Genomic DNA, 24399 nt, shown 5'->3' with positions numbered 1-24399 from the left:
TGTACTGAAATTTTATCAGCAAATATTTGAATAACGTATTTTACATTTAAAAGGTATCGGAACAAAAATAATTGGATTGTTTAGGCCATGTCTATATACAAATATACATACATATATATATATATATTTTTTTATTGTTATTGAAAGTGACGAAGGTGGTTATTGTTTGTTGATCGAGTGTTTTTTTAAACGGAAATGGAGATAAATTTGATGATATATTTGAACTCTTTTCCACGTGAATGTCTGCGATGTTGAATCAAATATGCAGTATTGAGTCTGATGGGCAATGCTAGTGAATGGAACAATAAGTCGCATGAGATGAGACTTTTCACTAGAGCGAATGAATATTCTCGCATTGTATCCATCTGAACGGATGTTTTTCTCGTCGCGCACAATTTACCAAATTGACCGGGCGTCGAAGTATGGCTTCAGAATATCCACCGATACTATCTTTTTATGTGGGAGATATTCGCAGATGGAATTCTGCCTTTTTATATTTCCTGTCATTTTCACTATTATTTTTATGGCACTGCGTTATCGAAGAATGAAAATGATAGAACGTTGATTGGATAATTTGGATTAAATAAAAGCTATTATTTATTAAAATTGTTTCAGGTGAACTTCCGGCTGCTGTACACGGCAGCGGCGTATCGCGAGCTGTCCTCAATATTTGGCTAATTCACTTGACCATAAGCTCCGGATTCTTCAGATGACACTAAGGTGAGTAAAAAATTTTAAATGGTTTATTTTTTAAAATTCTTAATTAAAAATCAGAAATTTAATTTTACAATAAACTTAAAAGTCACATAAAATTTTTATTGATCATAAAACGTTACGTGGCTCGTTAATATAAAAGACCAAAAAAATAATAATCACGTCGTGATAATCGATTTTTTTTTTTTTTAAATCAAGATTAAAACTTTTACACTAACGAGATCGTTGGCATCGATTACTGAGCATTAAATGCGTCAAAGACTTGCACACTTTTCCACATTACTTCTTTATTTCATGTTCTTTTTAATCTAACTTTTCGATTAGTTTTCAAATCCGTCATTTAGTACTCATCGGCTTATAAAATCTTAAGCGCAAACTTTTTTTCCTACTTAACGCAAAGCCGCCAGAAGTTTTTGAGCTCAATAAAAATAAAAATATCAGTATGATACACAAATAGCTTTTAACTCTGGAACTGTCGCATCAATTTTTTTATTGCCGCTTTAAATATTTAAAAAAATTATCTTAATCACAATCCGAGTTTGTCCGCATTTACTCGTGGAAAATTGTAGCCTTGTTAAAAAAACATTAGCGGTTAAAAATATAAAAATATGTCTCTCTACTGATGATCCAATAGCCGCTCGCGTACTCCCATAATTTCCACATGAGCACAACCCACAAAACTAGGTGCTATCTAAACCGACAAGCGTTTCGGACAAGCTGTACATACACAAAATACAAGCCAGCCTATCCAACAAAATGAACGACAATCGTTGGAAGCTTATCAGCGAGATCCCGTCTCTCGAATCTCCATTGCAAAGATAATTTCATGTTACACCCTACCACTTTGCCGTTACTACTCGTGTACATGTAACTTTATATATATATATATATGTGCATGTAACATATGACAACAATCACTACGGAAACGATAGCTTGCATGTTACACGAGCAACAAGGACACGAGTAGTACAGCAGTAGCAGCAGCAGTTAGCAGTAGTTTGGCTGTATCATTTCGTCAGCCACGATGCAGTTGGACAAGAGTAGGGCAGCGAGAGCAGCGTCGTCGTTGCCACTGGCGCAGCTTTCATTATCAACCGTCATAGATCACAACGTCCGCGTCTAGTCGTGGCTCCACTCACACCCTCACTGGCATTCACACGCTCGTCCCCACACTCTGATCTCTGTATGAGTCTCTCGACATTCCCGGTTTCCCGGTCATCTTTCATACTGAAAATCAACAGGATTGCACGTACAGAACGTGCCATTTCCATTGAACACTCAATTTATATACACGAAACCTCTTGACACATTTACAAATTTTTATCCCCCAATATTTTACACTCTAATCTACTAATACGTATATTTATATATATATTTTTAAAGCCGATTTGTAATGTTATAAACGCAGAATCCATCCGACCGAGTATCAATAAATTTATTCAAGCGTAACTTGAAAAAATTTTTCCGAACCGAAAATCCAGTGATAAATCGTAGATCGCACGAGTTTGAATCGGCCGAAGATTTTACTCTCTATCCTTCACACATGAATGATCTTTTACTTTTCAATTTTTTTTTTCCTTTTCATTTTTTAATGATTTTTTTAACGTAAAACACACGACGTAGTGATGCAGCTGGTGCTAGGTGACTCCCGGCTATTATCCGAGCCTCCAACGGCTGATTCACGACGTGGGAAATCAAGTGGAATGCCGTCGTTGCAAGCGAGCTTGTCGTAGTAGTTGTAGTAGTAGTCAAGGCTGTTAGCTAGAGCTTTTCCGACCATTTTCTCTTTACTCTTTTCTCCGTTACTTACCTACTTTTACTTATTTTTTCTACACAGACTTTTCATCCTCAATCTCTCCCTCCCTCTCTCTCTTTCTTTCTTCGTAATTTTATTTTTCTTCGTCTTATCTCCTTCTTTTCAACTATAAGTTATCCGCCAATTTCACCTTGAAGCGTACTATAGATCGAGGCAAGCACTTTATGCCGCAATAAAATTCAAGATACGGCCCACATTTTTTTTTTGCTGCCTACTTTATTTACTTTTTTTTTGGATTAAAAACGAAAAAAAAAAATCGAGAATGAGAGAATACAAAAAAAAGTAATCGTGGATAATTACATTGATATATATGTATATATATGAAGTTATATAACCAATGAAATTGTTTCGATTGAAAGTTTCAAGCAAATATTCGAATAAAAATCGAAATTCGTTGAAAAAAAAAAATTGAATTATGTTCGGCAAATTAAAGTCTCTATCCAATTAGCGAAAAAATAATTGAATGGACGATAATTTACTTGTAGATAAAATCAAATATGATATATTTCCTACTAGTTATTTACGCAGACGACTCGTGAACGCTGTTTACAATATTTATTCATTGATGTATTTTAGCGAACCGAACATGTAAATAATTTAAATTTTTTAAATTAAATTTTGTTTGTATTTATTTTTAATCAACGATAATATTTATTTGTACCATCGCTTCGTTTATTTGGAAACTCGATTTATTTAATTCGTTAAATTCACTCTAAATTTATAACTTTACATTCATTTCACTAATGCTGATAAAAAATATCTCATTTCAATTGGAAAATCCTTTTATGCACATCAAAAAAAATTTATCTCCCTGAGGGTACACTACATATTTTCTATAGACATTTTTTTTATCTTCAATCGAGATCAAATCAAATTTAAAATTCAATTTCAAATTCCCTGTTTATTTTTAAATTATTTTGTCGTCGGATTTATGAAAATAATCCAGATAATTTTTTTTATTAAATTCAAATTTATTATACATTAGTATAATTTTTATTTAACCACAAATTTCGATAAATTGAATAATTATTTCAAAATAATCAACTTTTATTTGAATAAAACCAAAAATTCCCACTGTCAAAAAAAAATTTTATCATTTTCGCGTAAACTAGGGTTCAAAAAGAAAAATTTCAGTAAAAAAATTTAATTTGCAATGAAATTCGAGAGTGAAAGCGTCGGAAAAAAATTGAATTAAATTTCTTCGCAAATATTCTTAAGTACTCAGTTAAATTTACAGCTGCCGGGCTTTCAAATTTATCAATGAGTAAGATTACAAAATGAAATTATAAATCAATGGACGGTAATATCAGTGATAATTTTTGGATACACATAATAATATAATAGAGGTTTTACAAAAAAGAAAACAGGTAAATCTGTGGTTGGCGAGTGCGCCAGTGGAGTAAACGAGAATTGTTAATCCACGCGTTTTGCGTCGTTTGGATAGTTTCCAAATATTCACATATAGGTATCATTCAAGCTGCCCCAATTGTGGCTAAATAACGTCCGAGCATTGATTAAAATTATTGTTTTTCCAGCCGTTTCCATATCATTCATCCCCATATATGTACACGCACTCTCCTATCCATGCATACACAAATATTAATTGCACAGTATTTACGATCACATGAATAAAAACTTATATGTAAATATGAGTGATTGCTGACGTGACAGATCAATTAAATTATTCCAGCTTTTATTTTTTGAAAATGTTTTAGTAATTTAATAAATCGACTAAATATTTTAAATTCGTCATTTTTTAACGAAAAATTTCAACAAGAATTTCATTGTTTATCTAAATAATTTTATTTATCGTGAGGATCAAAATATGAGCAACGTAATGAAAAAAAATTTGACTATAAAATTCCGTTCGAGTATTTAATAGTCAGTGGGAAATTTTGAAATTAATTCATATCCTAAAAAATAAATTTCTCATATTAACGTAAAATCGAAACAGTTTGGAATATAAATATTATTATATAAAGTATGTTGTCAATAACGTGTTATAAAAATATCAAATTCCATAAATACTGTTTTGAAAAATAAATAAAAAAATTATTCAATAAAATCACCGCTATTATTATTTTTATTTTTCAATCTATTTCGTGATATCCATTTTCTCAATAGACCACAAAACAAAATAATACGTAGTAGTTTTCGTAACCAAACCGTCGATCGCATTGATCACTAACCACAAATAATAAAAGTCGTTCGATTCTTTTTTTTATGTTTGTTTATTTGTTTACTTTTTATTCATTTTATTTCGCGCGGTATTATTTCCAGTGGAAAAGTTAAAATAAATATTACTTGCTATGTATGTAACTACAAATTTTTAACGCGACAATGAAGAAATAAATTTAAACCATTCATATATTTGTAATATATATGCATAGTTTCGTGACTAGCTATTGCCAAAGTGAAAAAATTTAATCGGATTATGTGAAAATGGAAAAATTATCAATACGACTGAATCTTTGGACGGGCCTGCTCTACTATAAACATTGATAGAAATTTCTGCGGTTTCAGTATTATTCTATTCTAAATATATATACATATATATAGACAGAAATCCGCATAGCAGCATGTAATTGAAATCGCAGCCATATACAACTTGAGCTGTCATTCTACTATTTCATTCATGGCACACCTTCAAAATTATGACATCCTCGTACATCCAATCATATATATCTATATGTATATATATATACATAAACACAATGTGTAATCGAAACCGGTCAAACGGAATTTCAAAATATTATACTAATGCATACGCGCGTATTCAAATTTAGCAATTTGATCATTCAAATAAACATATACACTGAGTGAGCTATTGTATGAATTAAAATCAACAACAAAACGTCATAAAAAATATCGTGGAATTTATTATCCACCAATTTACTACAGTGTAAAAAATCGGGAGTGAATTTTCAAATTCACTCTGACTCGGAGTTCCGGAATTTTCAAAAAAAATTACTCGGCATACGGAGTAAATAAGAAGTTTTTTTTTACAGCGAAGTGATTTTGGAATGATCTTAATTTTATTTAAATTCGCATTCCGATTCGGAATTTTGATATCAAAATTTGTCGGAAAAAATCTTCTACAGGAAATCAGAATTTCTGCTAAAATTCCTGTGTGTTATATCATCAAAATTGACACAAAACAAGTTACAGAAGTTAGCAGTTTATAAAGACTCAAATTTTGATTTCAATTTCCAAATTAGATATATATATGTAGACAAGATATATCATCGTTATCATGATCGTTTAACTCATTTAATTATTCCTCATCAATTAATTAAGCCACCAGATCAATATTGATCTACCAAACACACAGGTCATTAATGCTAGTGAATAGAAAATTATTTTAACCCATTTCCCGAGCATACTCTTGATTAAATAACAGTAGAATCGAACGTTAAAAAAATATTCTTCTGGCATGCAAATAAAATGTACGCGCATTCCGGGTAATCTAGGCAAACCAATACGCATTCCTATCAATATATTTACAGCATTTAAAAAATTTTAACATTTTTAGCCTGGATAACTTTACTAAATTTATATCTATTACGTTCGTACATATAAATTGTAAATGTATATATATATGAAAGCCTAGCCAACAAAACGAAATACTCTGGGTTATTTTACAAACCGCAAAATTTAAATATCTATTATACCACGTTCGCGAAACCACTGACAGTATTTCCGTATTTTTATGACGCGCCGATGCATATTTATTTTCATTCCGTTTTCAACGTCGCGCCCACTCGTTTATCCTGGGAATCCTACCCAGCAACATCCCTAACAGAACCAGCATCAGAGTTACCGCACGCAATACAACAAATTTTCAGTTAAATTTCCAACATCGCCACCGCGAACTATACTAGCTTTGAATGCGCTCTATAACATACTAACCTTTGCCTATTCACACACTAAACAATGACTGAGTACGATAACAAACAGTGGGCATTGCCAACTAAGCTCCAATGAGAAACCGAATACCGCATTGTTTCCACTTGTTACCCTACTGGATCACGCATCCGACGTGATGAGAGTCCTTTTACGTCCACGGGATTCCTACGCTGTTTCGCGCTGCTCACACCCTTTCTCTCCCATTATCCCAATTCTATCAACGTAAATAACGATCCTCTGAACCATCTACATCTACAAGTATATGCACACATACATTGATATGTGCTCTTCAAAAAATAATTTTAAAATATTTCTCATGCGTAACAAAATGATTTAAATTCAAAAACCTGTCACTCCGTCAAATTTGTCACATTGAACAAAAAATATCCATTTCAAAGCTTCAAAGCTCTACTTTAAAATCCTTTGAACTTTTTTTTTATACGAAAAATAATCTCGTAGAGTAACAGCTCGACAAATAGACAAGTAACAATTTTAAGTTTTTTTCTTTCCTCGACTTCTTTTCAGAAAAATTTTTATCCTAAATTTTTTTTCTACATAAGATTATTTTAATTAAAAATTTAATTCAGAACTTTAATATTTTGAGACTTGAATTCTATAAATGAGAAAATTTAACTTAAAATAGGGGAAGGTTTGAAAAAATGTCAAAAAAAAAATTAATTTTTTTTTCTGATCAATAAATTTTGATCCCCATAAAAATATTTATGTGATTTTATGTAAAATAAAATATTATTTAATATCAAGATTAATTAAATTTTTTTTGTTGCTGATTTATTTCCGGTACGTTTATTATTTTATTTTATAATTTATTAGTTTAATATTTTATTTATATGCTTCCGGTAATTAATTTATTATCATCTTTTGTTCAGTAAATTAATGCACGAAAATACAATTTTGTAAATTGGGATAGATAATGGATAAAATAAATGAATTTATTTGTCTGTTGCAGGATGGAAATATTTAAAGATAAATAAAACTCCATGCAGCTTGTTCCAGTTTTAAAATATAAATTATTATGTGGACTCAAATTTATATAGATACGTGTATTGAATAGAAACCCAAAAGAATACGAAGAATAAAAATCTATAAACAGTTGAAAATAAAAAAAAAAAAAAAAAAGAAACATGAAGAAGAAGACGAAGAAGTATGAATGAAAAATATATGTAAAAAGAAAAACAGATCGCCGATGCCATGCTGAAATAATTTATTACCAATATATATTCTTTATCTGATAAAGGATGAAGCATTTTTCATAAACGGAAGCTAGTATCCGTCTTAAATTTTTACCAAGCTGTGAATCACTTTTCTCTCACCCTAAACCTCCATGACTACATTTTTCCTCAGCTTTAAAACCTTATAAAAAATTTTTATAAAATAGTTTAAATTAAAATCTAAAGCTTCGGAAAATTGCACTCAGCATCGATGAAATAAATCGTTAATAATAAAAAAAAAACCATCGATATTTATCTTGTAGTATCCCTGATTAAACAACTGAATTCGATCGAATTAAACAGAATTGAATTTTTAATTCTATATAATTCAGATAAATTCTATTAATACGGTACCGAAATAAAAAAAATAATTCTGTCTAATTCGGCAGGAAAACCAGAATTTTTCCAAATTAAAATAATTCTATTCAGTTTAATTCGAAAATAATTCTCAAATTTCGGTCCTGACTCCGCATTAAACCGAATTGAAACTAATTCAAAAATTTGAAATCGGTTTTATTCTGTTTAGTTCGATAATAATTCTTGAATTCTTTTAAATTCTGTCTTACCGAGTTTGACAGAATATAGGGGAGGGAGGGGCAAAAGGGGGTACTTAAGGAAATACCAAGTTTTCGAGGACTCAAATACGCGAAATCTTTTTTTTTTTAATGATATTCAAAGTAAATAGAAGAAATTTTCAGTTACCGTTGGAAAAAAAAAATTTTTCATTTCTGCGGGCAAAGTGGGGTACCCCCTAAAAAAAGTAAAAAAAAAAATTCTGGATTTTAAACGAATTTGATTAAGTTGAATTTTTTTGTAAGTAATTTACATGAAGAAAAATTATATTTTACATGTTCATTAGATACAAAAAAAGAAAAAAAATTTTTAATAGTTTTTATCATAAAACAAACGTCATTAATATTTTTCAACTGACAATTTATTTTTGAAAAAGTTTACCAAAAAAAATTCAAAGTGCCGCTTAATTATATTTACAGAAGTGATTTTGGAATGTTTAAAAACCATTTAAAATATAAAATTTTTTTTTATCAAATTTTGGGAGTACCCCCTTTTGCCCCCCTTCCCCTAACAGAATTGAAATTTTCAATTGTTGAATTGTGTTTTGCAGAATTGAGCAGAATTAAAATTTTTAATTCGGTCGAATTCCGTTGTTTAATCAGGGATAATCGGTATACATTTGACTGGAAAAATAAACTAAGCAATAATTTGCATATATATCAAATATAAAAAATATAAAAGTATAAAAAGAAATCGGGTGTAAATCAGTGATGCCAGAACGTGGGATTTTTTTACCCCTTCCTGTGGTGAAGTAGTCTGGAGCGTAATGCTGGGAGGGGGTAAAAAAATCCCACGTTCTGGCATCACTGTAAATTATTAGAGATGAAAAAGTAAATCTTGAAGCCTTGGTAAATTTAAATCTAAACAAAAGTTTGATCTCTATCGCTGGATTATTTATAGTGTTATTATTCACCCAGTAATCGAGAATATACAGATGGTATGAATAAAATAAGAACAAAGAAAACGAAAAAATTTATATATAAAGCCTATTTCTACTGGCCATCTGCTACCAGTGGTCTTGTATCACCCGATTCCATTTAAATGCACAAAATCGGCTCGACTTAATAATAGAGCTCCAATATAACCTAACGCCGTCACACTAATGGTCCAGGTTTAGCGGTTGATTGGCATTCACTGCAGAACCATTACCTTCGATCTTTCTAATTTTTAATTTCACCGACCCTCTAATTTTCTCAACGATTTAATTGACAATCTTTTCTTGATTAATATAAACCCTCTCATCTTTAATATTCATTCCATATTTTTTTGTCATCAATTATTTACGTTAAAAAAACTCCCTATTGGACTGATTAAGTAGAAAAAAAAGAAATATTAAATTAAATTAAATAACCAAAGGGATACCAATTAATTGTGATGAGTGAAAAAAACGTATCATAAGGTCGCTTACTTAAACTTTATAAATAATTAATAAACCAAATCGTATTAATTAAGAAAAAATAATTGTAATACACAATATCGAAAAAAGTTTTATTTATAAGTACGATCGATTTACAATAAGATTATATTTTTATATGTAAATATGTCGTTTTCTCTCTTGTTATCAAATACATTTAATAATATATAAGTATCATATGTGGGTAATATCTTCGATAATTTCTTTAATAAATTTATAATATGTTTGTTAAAGTTAATTATGTGACGAGGAATTACAGAAAACGGTTTCAGATTAAAGTGAAGTTGATTGCGTGAGCCGAAGGTGAGAGCTGCCATCACCCAGGTCTGAAATCGTATTTTATCCCGTATTATTTTTTTTGAAATTCTATCTGGGGAAGATTTGGAATTTCAGTCAGAGTTGAAATGAAATCAGACATGAGTTTATTGCAAGATTTAATGCGTGGAAATTTATATTAGTGTGAAGTTGGCTGCATAATCCGAAGGCAATGGCTGCCATCCTTAACCTCAACTCACGTATTCTTTACTTTAGTTCTCGATATCTTTTAAGTATGATCCTGGTGTCTAGATAATTAACAACTTTCAAATTTTTTTTCAACAAAAAAAAAAATGCACATGTAGAAAATTAAAAAAGCTACACAGAAAAAAAGGATTTCTTGGCGCAAAAAATTTTTACTTGAGCCAAGAAATTTTTTGTATTATAAACTAAAAACAAAACTTTTCTTGGGGTAAGATAAAATTTTCTTGGAACAAGAAAAAAATTTTTTAGGCGAGAAAAAAATTCTTGAGCCAAGAAAAATTTTTGTCTTCAATTCATAATACAAAATATTTCTTGCGCCAAGAAATTCTTTTTTTCTGTGTATAAGTGCAATTTTTTAAATAACTTTTTTTTCTATAATTTATCATTTTTACACTGTGAAAAATTCCCAATAAATTTTACTATAGGTGCATAGTAACACCGGACTATAAGAAAACTGATTCAAAATTTACAAGTGTCCCAGTAAACCTATGCGCAGACTACACGATTGTGGCCTATGCGCATACGTTTACTATGAGACACTTGTAAATTTTGAATCAGTTTTCTTATAGTCCGGTGTTACTATGCACCCATAGTAAAATTTATTGGGAATTTTTCAGTGTAGAAAAATCTAAAAATTATTAGACCCCGGCTAACTTTAGTATCAGCTTGCAAGTTTAGCATCAGCAGCCAGTTGGAATAAATCAATTAGTTATTACTGAAGTAACTAACAAATGTCACATCGATTGGACTGAAGTAAATGTCGAATGCTTGTTTCTGATTACAAGCATTTCCGATTGATGCACTCATGCGTCAATAGTTGTCAGTGGCATTACATCTGAAATCTGAAATCGACATGTTTCAGCTGACTGTTGACGCATTTTAATTGTCCAAGTTCCAGTTCGGGGATTACATAAAAAAGTAATTTTTTTTTTTTTTAATCTACCATTTTTTTGGCAGGAAATTTTGATCTATGAATTACATCTAGGCCGCGAAATAACATTCGTACACTAACATCTAAATGAATTAGCATATGTAAATTCGACTATCGTATTCATCACAAACCTATCGCTGTTGATTACGTCATGAATATTTTCCAAGCATTCAAAACTCTCATAATGCATCGTATTATTTTTTTAAATTCTTAGTAACAACTTGTGTTAATTTATTCATACAATATGATAACTTTAAAAAAATACGATTCCAATAACTTCGGTAACGTGAAAATAAATAACGACTACTCATACATTAACGCTAATTAGATTCAACATAAATTAAATTTTCCAGCAAGACAAACTGTTGCTAGCATTCATATCCAATAGAACAGATAGCCGCGAGCTTTTAGTTATAAATTATTTCAACATAAACGTTCATCAAAATTTCACATTCGCAGTAACTTTTGTTTTAATTAAAAATATAATTAATATTTTTTTTTTTTAATTACTTGCTCAAGTATTCGATGAACAATAGAAGAATTAAAAAAAAAATAATGCGCGTAGGGGAAGGGGGGGCAAAACGGGATAGGCCGGCAAAATGGGATACCCTCAAAATTTCGTCAAAATTTTTTTTTCTCGAAAAACTTTCGAAAATGGTCAAAAATGACATCTAGTATCATTTTACACTATTAAAAGCTAAAAAAAAACATTTTTATATTTTTTGCAAAAAGTATAATATTGGCGCCAATTTCAAATTTTGAAAAGAAATAACAAGGAAAAACTTCTTTAAAAATATGTTGAGAGTAAATTTTATTACTTACATCAATTTAGAAAGACATTATTAAATCAATTTTATTCACTTGAAAAAAAAAAAAAAAAAAATTTACTTTTTTTTGCGGTATCCCATTTTGCCCGCAGAAAATAAAAATTTTTTTTCTGATGGCAGTCTAAAATTCGTTATATTTATTTCAAATAGAATCAAAATGAAGCCAATTTACGATATTTATGTCCCTAAAAACTAAATTTTTCGTTAAGTATCCCATTTTGCCCCCCCCTTCCCCTATGTGTTTTATAAAATAGACGTTTTTTGTCACGACAGAGATTGAGGAAAAAAAAATCAGCTGGAAAATACGGGAGTCTGTTTTCTCTTATTACTCGCGCTTTACTTTCGGTTCGTGTCGTTTCTTTACAGCCGGAGCTTATTCGTCAGTTTATATCCGCAGTAACAGCAACAATGTTTCCAACATACGAGAATCACACCCGTGATCATTCAGTGTTCGGAAATCCGCGCTTTACTTTGAACTTCCGTAAATTGCAGTCCTAATTTTTTTATTTTATTTTTTTATTTATTTGTACGAAGCCTTTGAAAAGGTAGCCACAGTTTTTATCTTTTTATCCTTTATCCTATCGCACGATCTACTTTCCAACGAAGGAAAAAAGGAACGAGCGAATTCTTTGATTTCCAATAAAGAAAAAAAATTACGCTCGTTAGCTTGGCTGTTGCCACTTTTATTACATCAATAAATCCGTCATCCTTTGTCACAAATAATCCTCATTAAATTACATATTTTACTCATAATTGATCAAACGTCTTCTATCATTCAAAAGAAGTAAAAAATTATTGAAGGTAAAAAAAACCCACGATATTGATGTTAATTATTAAGAAATAACTTATTATATAAAATAATTATAAATGAATTATTTATAAGTGTATAGTTGTTTATATGTAAATTACAATATTAAAAGTTTACTGTGAAGATAATGTGACGTTGCGCAAATATGTGCGCGTGCGAATGCGTCGATTGAGTTGTGCGATATTAAACTAAGACATGTTTTAATTATAAATTATAATATTTATTAATTAACAAAATAATATTAATGTCACTTGTACAGGCAATTATATATTGCATCGATAAATAAATTGATTCAAAAAGATAAATATATGTAATTATTCAGTTATAATTCTAAATTTCATTTATATGCACAACATGGTGTGCATTTATATCAAATCCTTGTAAAATAATTTTGGTGCTAGAACTTTTTTTTGTGAATTTTGAAATTATTATGCAGGCTATTCAATATTAGCTTTTAATTTTTGAATTAATAGATCAATTCAATTTTGATTTGACCCTAATCAGTTGAACATGGGTCGTTTGTGTCCAAATATTATACTGTAGATAGCCTACATGCCTCCGAATTTTGATGAAAATGTTTATTGAAAAAGGGATTTTCGGGGCTGGCAATAACTGTCGCATAGTTAGCAGTCCGTAGAAGACCTACGAATTTATTAAGAGTTTTCATTACAGCCCTGATTAAACAACTGAATTCGACCGAATCAAAAATTTTAATTCTGCAAAACAGAATTCAACTGAATTGGAAATTTGAATTTGAATTAAACAGAATAAATCCGATTTTAAAATTTCAAATTCGTTTTAATTCAGTTTAATTCGGATTCAGAACCAGAAATAAGAGAATTTTTTTCGAATTAATCAGAATTAAACCGAATAGAATTATTTAAATTCGTTTTAATTTGGACAAATTCTTGTTTTCCTGCCGAATTAGACAGAATTCATTTTTAAGTTAGGTACCGAATTAACAGAATTTATCTGAATTAAATAGAATTAAGAATTTAATTCTGTCGAATTCTGCAAAACAGAATTCAACTGAATTGAAAATTTGAATTTGAATTGAACAGAATAAATCCGATTTAAAAATTTCAAATTCGTTTTAATTCAGTTCAATTCGGATTCAGAACCAGAAATTGGAGAATTATTTTCGAATTAATCAGAATTATTTAAATTCGTTTTAATTTGGACAAATTCTGGTTTTCCTGCCGAATTAGACAGAATTCATTTTTAAGTTAGGTACCGAATTAACAGAATTTATCTGAATTAAATAGAATTAAAAATTTAATTCAGTTTAATTCGATCGAATTCAGTTGTTTAATCAGGGAGAATAACATACAGTCGAATCGCGTTATAAGTCCGCCTACAGGCATGTAGGGGAATACAATTCTAAGAAATCCTGTACCCCCACTTCTGCTCAGCAGTTGAATGCCGTAACTCACACTTCCCCTACTTTGGAGCGTGTGAGTGTGTACATGATTATTTTCGTAGTGATAGAGGGGAAATGTCTTCCAAGAAATATAAGTCGGCGAACTTATAACGCGACTGGACCGTAATTAAATAAGCGGCGGCCACTAATGACTCATTTTCAACATTCACGGGTGCTGAAAACAGCGACACCGAATTAGGGTTAATATTTGACGAATAAAAAAAAAATTGCAGCTTTAATTCCATTAAAAAAATTTTCTCACTTTTCAACATTCGATTAAAAAGAAAAATTTTACTGTAACCTAAAGCGTCTAAAAATAGAAATTTAAAGCTTCAAATTGCTTTTTTATTGTTTCAATACACTCATTTTAACTCAAGTTACAACTTTTAAAAAACTCGCAGTTTGGAAAAAAAAATAATTATTTTATTTTATGGGCCGTATATTTAAAACTTGACACATTTATTTCTAGACAAATAAAATTTAGTTACAAAAATAGTAAAATATGTCAAAGTATTTGCGTTACAAGACAAAAAATAAAATTACTTAATGCAACATGATTTATGATAAATCGGTCTAGTCAAAGCTTGTCGTACTGTAGCTCACAATTTTTTATAAACTTTTCCCGTTAACTTTTTTTTTACTCCTATCACTTTATATTCTGTCTTTTCGTCAAGATATATCCATATATATGATATATAAAAAGATATATAGATGCATAAGTGATGGATATTGGAAAAGAAATGAAAGATGAAGGAGGAAAAAGCTTTTTCGGCAGCATACCCGATGTCTTTGGACTTTTCGTGGCTTGTCTTAGTGAGTTCTTGGGTAACAGTCAGCCGTCGGCGATGCTCCTGTTATCTCATTCGGTAGCTTTAAAACTTTCTCGAACACTACCGCAGCTTTCGAGCACACCCGTCGTTTCATTCCTCGAGTTTCTCAAGTCTCAACATATTTTTCCTCACGAAATTCTTACACATTCTAAAGTAACTCCAACATCTACCTGCATATACATTTACTTACTTGTACTCCTTTTTTTTTATTCAAAATATTTTTTATTTACCCTTTACATCATACTTTCTAAGATAAACTTTAAGTTGAATTTATATTTTAAAAAAGTAACACGACCGGTGATATTTAGCCGGGAGGCATCAAAGACGTTGTTCGTTTACGCGATAAACTTTGTCGCCCTCGAAGATTACTATTCAAACTTGTTTCGTGAGAACACGGGCTAGACGTAAAAGATAGTCGGCTAAAGTCTTTACTCAAGACTCAAGACTCGGGATCGGGACTTAGACTACCTGCTTGTGATATAACTTTCAATTCAGTAAACTCCGTGACTTTTGTTTGGCTTCCGCCCATCCGTTAACTTTTAAATACTTTCCTACGAAATATAATTTTAATATTAAATATGATACGTAACTTTCTCAATACTGTGCAATATTTTAAAACTTGTAAAAAAATATCGAGTTGATTTTTTTTTGGTAAAATTTTATTAACAAAAAAAAATATTGGAGGTCTATCCGAAGTTCCCAAACTTGAAGTCAGATTTTTTTTTGTTTTATAAACCAGTTTTCTGCATCTTTGGAAGAAAATAATAATTTCTTACCTTCTAACTTAGGAGAATTAATTAAAATTATGCAACATGTACAGGCTCTTAAGGATGGCATTCACTTTTACCGGAAATTGTCGATCTGTAAAAAATTGCCAAACTTTATCCATGGAAAAAAAATTATAATAGACGGCACGATATCTACAGAGTATTGAATTTTTTTTTTTTATTTATTACATGATTTTTTTTATGATATCTGGCGCTTGGCTTTATTTTCTAGCAGACGTTTGTCAATTGAAAAGTCCAAAAAATTTTTTTTCCAAGCAATCAATAGCCGAAAAAATGAAATTAATTTTTATTTTGACTATTAATGAAATTTTTTGAGCCAATTGCGACTTCTAGAAAACTAGTATACTCTGAAATGTCACAATTTTTTTCAATATATTTTTTTCAACGTTAGAATATTTATTAAACAAAAAAAACAAGATGAATAAAATCAATAAATGAATAAATTTATTACAAAAATATTCATTTAAATTCAAACGTCAATTGTAGATTCAATATCTTATTTCTCATAGTGACTCTCAGTTGGGACAACATTTCGTTTTAGTAGAGTCCAGTGACATATTGCATATCTGTAGTAACCTTTTCAGTGTCACCAGTATCTCTAGTGTCTTCCATCGTGTTTTTAACATCCGTTATTCTTTCCCCCAGACAGGAGATTTCATAAATAAAACCGAGGAAGAAATAACAAACCTCGACAAGACTGATGAGACTGAATCCAATGAATACGTCACATATTTCTACCATATTACCTATAAATATAAAGAATAACAAATGTTTATTTTAATATTTATGTCAACATTAATACTACTAGCTCGCAGTTGCTGCGTCACCGACCAATAATAACAATCAGATTTATTTCATTCATTTTACGATGACGCAGTCGAGATCTCACGAAAACTCGATTTCCAAAAATCGGATCAAAACTAATAACTTCCCTTTTTTTGAATTTCAAATTTTCTCAGCGGGAAGTTTAAAAGTCCCGCCTTTATATTTGAAAGCCAAAACTAATTGAATATTTAAATCCATCAAGCATCGAATAGTAAACATTTATAATATTAACTGAGAGCTTCAATTACGTTGAATGATTACATATACTTCATTGCTGTCATTTGATAATACACGAGCTATTACGATTGCACGTATAATTGGGTCGAAATATATATACGACCCATGAGTATTGTTTAATGCTTCCAATGTAAATCCTCTCATCTCTTTCTAACGAACTCTCACTCTCTCTCTCTCTATCTCTTTCTCTTTCTCTCTTTCACTCTCACTCAGTCAATGTGTTTTATACTGAAATTCCCGCGCTTAAATTACCATTGTCAACTCACGCCTGTGATTTTATATCGTAAAATACCGGATGTCCTTTCAGTGGAACACGATAACCACAGCCTATCGGTCATATACCAATAACGCTAATATTTATCCATTGATTATTATAACGCTCTGGGGTATTTTAATCTAATTAAACATTCAACCATATTATAATCATGTGGTATCAACAAAACAAAAAATCGGTTAGAATACAGCAGGCTTATAACGGGTAGTCGAGATCCAAAACTAATCGCACGGTATCCCGTGTAAAAAAAATTTGTTCCAAAAAGATTACAAAAAAGTTCCGCATGTGGAACTTCTAAAAATGAGACAGATTAGAACTTCGAATGGAACTTTTTTGGAACGTCAGTAATTTTAATGGTAAAAAAAAAATTTTTATGAGCAAATTTAGAGTAAAAAATGGACGTTCTTGGAATTTTTTATGGACATTTTTTTTCGTTCTATAAAAAATTCAAAAGTAGTGATTTTAGAATGTTTGGAATGCCTTTTTTAGTCCATAAAGAAGTCGAAAGTGGTGATTCTGGAACTTTTTTGGAATGTTTATATGAAAATCCCAAAAAAGTTCCAAAAACGTCCTTTTTTGACGCTAAATTTGCTCATAATAAATTTTTTTTACCATCAAAACTACTAACGTTCCAAAAAAGTTCCATTCGAAGTTCTAATCTGTCTCATGTTTAGAAGTTCCACATGCAGAACTTTTTTGGAATCTTTTTGGAACGAATTTTTTTTACACGGGTAGTGGGGAGATTGAAATTCCAAGGAAAATTCCAAGGGAAATTTCTCCTAGCCCCTAGATCAAGCTTATGACGAGTAGCCGACTGTAGTATGAGTGCGACATTAAATTCTTGCTGAAGTTCTGAAATAAAAACTAGTGATTAATTAGTTAAAGGCATTAATTATTCCAATATTATAAATTAACTCACTGATTCAACTGTAGTTCCTACCAGTTACAGACCAAATCTATTTTAAACAAGACCCTCGAAGTTTATAAAGTAAATATGAACGATACTTTGATCCTTAACCTCCAGACCGTCCCTAAAGTTTAACGTGAGGCTTAATATATTATGCAGTTGATAGGTACATTTATTTAAGCGAGTACACGTACTTCAAATAATGGTAATATCCTTAGTAATATCATGTGTAAAGTTAGTGATACTCAAAAGTAATTCTGACTGATAATATCCTGTTAGGATGGAAACGGAGTCATTAACCTTTCGTTACTCGCGCTATGAGCGTGACGCCGCTTTGTTGACTAAAATTGCGATAAAAATTACTGTATGGGTATTTGTGACTTTATACTTAACCAATTCTCTTTTTGAAATCTGTATTATTGTTAAATATGATTATAATTGATAAATATATATATATATTAAATACAAAAAAAGTATATTTATGTAGGGGAGGGTGGGGCAGAGCGGCCCCCCTAAGCCAATTATTATTTTTTGTGGCTTTCAACCATATGATCACTTTACTTTTGTCCTATTTCGAACAAATTTATGGACATTTTGCCAAAATTCTGAAAAATTTTTTTTTTTTTGTGGGGCAGAGCGGCCCCCCTCCAAAAAGTGATAAAAAAATTTTTTTTTTCGTTTTTTTTTTTTTTTTAAATTGTTTTCATCATTAAGAATGTATTTCTTTCTCTTGACAACTGTTTTTGGTTTTATATTACTCGAAAAAAATTTTTTAAAGCGTAAAAAATCGTTCACTCTCGATTACCTTAATTACTAATTGTTATTTAATAAAAAAAAAAAATCAATTCTATAATTTTACTTTATTTCAAAAATTTATCAACTTAAAAAAAAAAATTTAATTTTTATAAATTTTTAGTGACCAAATTTGCCTCTTACATAGAGAAACGGCCGAAAAATATGAAAAAATAATTTTTTCAGAAGTTTCAGCTGGTCCATTTTGCCCCAGGTGTTATGCGTAGGGCTAGAAATGTGGAATTATACTAATTTTTCTATAATTTGACGATAAAAATATGAAAAAATCACTTTTTCTAAATTTTGGGCTTGTCCATTTTGCCCCAAATGTCATGCGTAGGGGTAAAAATGCGCAAACATATCGGATTTATAGTAATTAGTCGAAAAAAAAAAAATTTTTTTTTGGTCAAAATTTCAGGGGGGCCGCTCTGCCCCACCCTCCCCTATATAAAATGAAGACACGTCGTTGCTTCTTTTGAATTCGTTATACTTTGTGGGGTAATATTTACCACCACATTCAATATAATTCAAAACTTTTCGAATTACTCGATTCCAATTGATAAAATTTTGGTCAGCTTTCAAATTCAAATTTTATTTAATGGAGAGCTTAGTTTTTTAAAGTTAACAAAAGTAATTTAAGTTAATTCCTCAAATTTGTGTCTAGACTCTTTTTACTTCTCACACAAATTTGGATTATTGGAAAAAATTTTGCAATTTTGAGTCGTCGAAAAGAGAATCTCAGAATTATTTTAGAATTATCGAATTATTTGAAGTTTTGCGAATAGTAATGATTCGAAAATTTACGAATAATTCAAAAAATTTCGAACATTTCGATTCAATTTGATACGAATGGTTCCGTGAGTTCGAACTACACGCACCCTGATAATTGACTGAAATTCATTAGTGTTATTTTTTACTTATTCTATACACAATACGGAAAGTTGCATAAAAAAAAGAATGAACATTAACTTTGTTCCTTGATGAGAATAAAGCAACAAAAGCTTTAATTAAACATTATATAGTTAAAGTATGGAGGAAAATCGAGCTCGTTAAATGGGTAATTGTCCGAATCTACCACATTCACCACCAGTGTATCGATATAATCGATCCAAAGACTGAATATAGTTGCAGCCAACGAACACAAAGTCATCGTATGAATTATTATCCACAAAACTATACAACACAATAACCAATATCCATAAATCATTACCCATTATCCATCAATTTATAAATTTATAAATAAATAAATCAATTAATTTATTAATTTATTGATCAATTAATTAATTAATTGAATTTATTTATTAATTAATCTTTTAACCCACATCCATTACTCATTATGTATTCTCAGTTCTGAGTCTATCAAATCGATAACTCGCTTTTCGTACAAAGGTCGTCCAGGTAAAATCAAATGTCAATAGCAATAAGGAACAAAATTATAGTTGGGGTCTACAGAATATTATCTGTAGCAGATAGCAATTATTTTTTTTTCTCAAAAGGACACGATGAGGAAAGAGAATCTTTGATATTCCCAACAGGAGCAAAGTTACAAGCCACTATTAATAGGAAGACATGGACAGCCTCATCTCCAACCACCTTCATCTAATCCTCGTATGAATCTAAACTCAAAAAATAAATTTTTCCTAGGACTTTATAGGGTTTTTCCTACTAGAGAACATCACAATGAACGGAAAACGTTTATATTGTGATGGGTTATTCCTAATGGGAGCAAAGTTACGGGTCACTCTTTATGAAAAACCATAGATAGTGTCATTTGCCTGCATCTGCCCGTATCTGCCCGACGTCGATTATTTAGAAAATAAATTTATCTTAGGACTTTATAGGGCTTTTCGTACTAGAGGGTACCGTAATGAACAAAAAACGTTAATATTGTGATGAGTTATTCCCAACAGGAGCAAATTTACGGGCCACCTTTCATAGTAAGGCATGGACAGCCTCATCCTCATTTATCTTAATTTATCCTAAAATGGGTCTGAACTCAGAAAATAAATTTTTCTTAGGACTTGATAGGGCTTTTCGTACTAGAGGGCACCATAATAAACAAAAAACATTTGTATTGTGATGGATTATTCCCAACAGGAGCAAAGTTACGGGCCATTCTCATAGTAAGGCACGGACAGCCTCATCCTCCTCTATCTTCACCTAATCATCATATAGGTCTGAACTCAGAAAATAAATTTTTCTTAGGACTTTATAGGGCTTTTCGTACTAGAGGGTACCGTAATGAACAAAAAACGTTTATATTGTGCTGGGTTATTCCCAACAGGAGCAAAGTTACGGGCTACTCTTCGTAAAAATACGTGGACAGTGTCATCCTAATTTATCTTTATTCATCTTCACTTATCTTCATATGAGTTTGGATTCAAAAAATAAATTTTTCTCGGGACTTTTTGGGGACTCTCCTTCTAGAGGTCATCGTTAGGAACAAAAAATGTTTAAGTTCCGAGAAGTTACTTCCAACAGGATGAAAGTTATAGGCCATACCAATTAATAAATAAATAAAAACCAACACATCATGAATAATAAATGTCAATTAAATCGAAAAGCGAGTTCTAGTTTTACACATTGACATGTTTTTCTTTTCACATGACCTCATGATTCATTTTATTGTGTGGTTTATGACGTAGTAACCTACTGCTTGATTTACGGCTGACCTAAAAGGGAATATTTCACTTACTCTTTATTACCGCACGCACTATCTTCATTTTTTTTTTTCCATAATCACGTATTCAAGTACGTGCTCTACTCTTTATCATGAACATATAAAACAAATATATACAGATAAAAAAAATATATATATACTAATACGTCGTAATTTTTTTATTAATTGCCTCGTAGCCGCGACAAATGCGAGAATGTGGCAGATGTGTAATCTGTTCAATAATTAATTGGTTACTCATTATCATTGTTATCGTACACCGGATATGTGGTCACAATGTACAGGACATTTGCACATACCTACGTTTTATTTTTCAATTTTTTAACCACCGCCGGGTTAGCGAAATATCGGGGGTTCGATCCCACCTCAGGATCTCCCTTTTTATCAAAATTAAATTCACCTTCCGTTCCAATCATACAAATAATTGACCCAATGATAGTAACGTATCAATAATAATACTGAGGTTCAAAAATAAAAATGAGATTTATTGAAAAAATCAAATTAATAAAAAAAATTATTGAAAAAAATAAAAAAAACGTTTTGTGACAACAATTTACATGAAAATCTTGATTTTACTATTCAAATTTGGTGACATTAACAAGATTTTTAGTTGAAACACTGGCATTTTGTAGTTTCAGCTGTTTTTTTAACGATTGATAACAGGAAAAATTGAATTCGCTTTACAATTTTAAATAAATGTGAATTTCGCGGCATCCATACAATCCGTCCATTGTTTGTTTTTTCTCTATGAGAATGTAAATTCAATGCTTTTGTTTGCTTTTTATTTTTTTTCATTTTTTTTGTTATCATATTTTGAATACTTATCCGATATTTTTGAATGTAATGAAAATAAATGCTGATTGAGTATTTTCCAATTGAAATCGACTTTTATAAAACTACTAAAAATATATCCGCTGTTTCGTACCTTTATATATTTTTAAAATATATCACTGAATTAAAAAAAAAAACCGGAAATAATGAACGCTTATAAAAGTAATCCAGAAAAAATTGGTGCCACAAATCATTAGATTTTAAATTCAAATGAAAACATTTTTTCGCAATTAATTGATCATCGTAATGAATTGAACTTTGATCTAGATCATCAGTAAAAATAAATTCAATAGGGGAGGGTGGGGCAGAGCGGCCCCCCTGAAATTTTGACCAAAAAAAAAATTTTTTGTTTTTCGACTAATTACTATAAATCCGATATGTTTGCGCATTTCTACCCCTACGCATGACATTTGGGGCAAAATGGACAAGCCCAAAATTTTAAACAAGTGATTTTTTCATATTTTTATCGTCAAATTAAAAAAAAATTATTATAATTTCACATTTCTAGCCCTACGCATAACACCTGGGGCAAAATGGACCAGCCGAAACTTCCGAAAAAATTATTTTTTCATATTTTTCGGCCGTTTCTCTATGTAAGAGGCAAATTTGGTCACTAAAAATTTATAAAAATTAAATTTTTTTTTTTAGTTGATAAATTTTTGAAATAAAGTAAAATTATAGAATTGATTTTTTTTTTTATTAAATAACAATTAGTAATTAAGGTAATCGAGAGTGAACGATTTTTTACGCTTTAAAAAATTTTTTTCGAGTAATATAAAACCAAAAATAGTTGTCAAGAGAAAGAAATACATTCTTAATGATGAAAACAATTTAAAAAAAAAAAAAACGAAAAAAAAAATTTTTTTTATCACTTTTTGAAAGGGGGCCGCTCTGCCCCACAAAAAAAAAAAAAATTTTTCAGAACTTTGGCAAAATGTCCATAAATTTGTTCGAAATAGGACAAAAGTAAAGTGATCTTATGGTTGAAAGCCACAAAAAATGATAATTGGCTTAGGGGGGCCGCTCTGCCCCACACTCCCCTACTTAAATTATTTTTCACATTTATTCAAAAATTTAAGCAATCGACATAAATTTCAAAAAAATATTGACGCTTTTCAAGTAGTAAAATAAAGTACCAGAGCTATATTAAGTGTTATTTGATATATAAGTCATAAAATAAAAGTATAAAAATTTCCATATGAAAATGAAAAAGAAAAAAAATTTATAAAAATAGGGGGATATAAAAATCACGTTATTTAATATTGATAAGACAATTTGGTGGATTTTATGAAGCCATAACTGGAAAACGCACTCAAGCTTATGCAATACACCTATAACAAGTTGAACCTTCATAACTCTTGGGAAATCCACAGTAGTAACATTTGCTTCACATATAAGTAATAAACTCGCAGAGTTACCCATAAACTTTCCAAGTGCCAGTCGAGTACTGGAGCTTTGACGACAGAACTAAAATGCCTTGCAACATGTTGCAGTTCGTCTCCTTCTTTCTTACTTTCTATTAATATACACCTATATATGTACATACTTATACTGCCACTTTACCTATTATTACTTTTAAAATATTGACAATATAAATTTATGAAGGCCATTTATTAAAAATAAACGTCACTTAAATTTGAGTCTTTGAAATTTTTAAATATTTTAATTAAAAATCTCATGTCGATACTAAACTAAAACAAATATATATCTGTCACAAAATATGTATTGGAAAAAAAAATTATTTATGATATACAAGAGACACTATTGTGTTTCATATGTATACATAAAAAAAAGGTACAGTGACCTTTATAAGTGACGAGATCGTTGTAGAATTTCGACGTAACGTAACGTAACGTCCGATTTTCCAATGCCTATCGAATTTATATTCAGCAAAATATACGATTTATTGCTTGCTATCATGTACTAAAAAGAAAAATTAAAAGTCACCTAGTAAAATAATAAAAAATAAAATATAAAACAAGAGGAAAATAAATCTATAAAAAAATATAAAACGGAGAGTGAAATAAAAGGTAGAATTAAATAAAAAATACGAGAATAATAAAACTCACGGCCACGCGACA

General features: G+C 30.2%; 1 protein-coding gene across 6 annotated transcripts in view; it reads left to right on the top strand.

Moving 5' to 3' along the window:
* LOC130666864 (uncharacterized) overlaps positions 1–24399 on the top strand; it is a 163852-nt gene that overhangs the window by 127155 nt on the left and 12298 nt on the right. For 5 of the 6 annotated variants that reach the window (XM_057468184.1, XM_057468179.1, XM_057468180.1 and 2 more), the window contains 2 exons: positions 616–720; positions 7404–13028. In XM_057468184.1, the coding sequence (XP_057324167.1) occupies positions 616–713 (98 nt within the window). In that variant the 3' untranslated portion in view covers positions 714–720; positions 7404–13028. Of the gene's footprint in view, positions 1–615; positions 721–7403; positions 13029–24399 lie in introns of those variants that run through there. The other variant, XM_057468182.1, reaches the window with a different exon arrangement.

The sequence above is a fragment of the Microplitis mediator genome, chromosome 4 (genome assembly GCF_029852145.1).
Source record: "Microplitis mediator isolate UGA2020A chromosome 4, iyMicMedi2.1, whole genome shotgun sequence".
NCBI classification, from domain to species: domain Eukaryota; kingdom Metazoa; phylum Arthropoda; class Insecta; order Hymenoptera; family Braconidae; genus Microplitis; species Microplitis mediator.
Note: the sequence above shows the minus strand (reverse complement) of the source record. Positions and strands in the feature narration are given on the sequence as shown.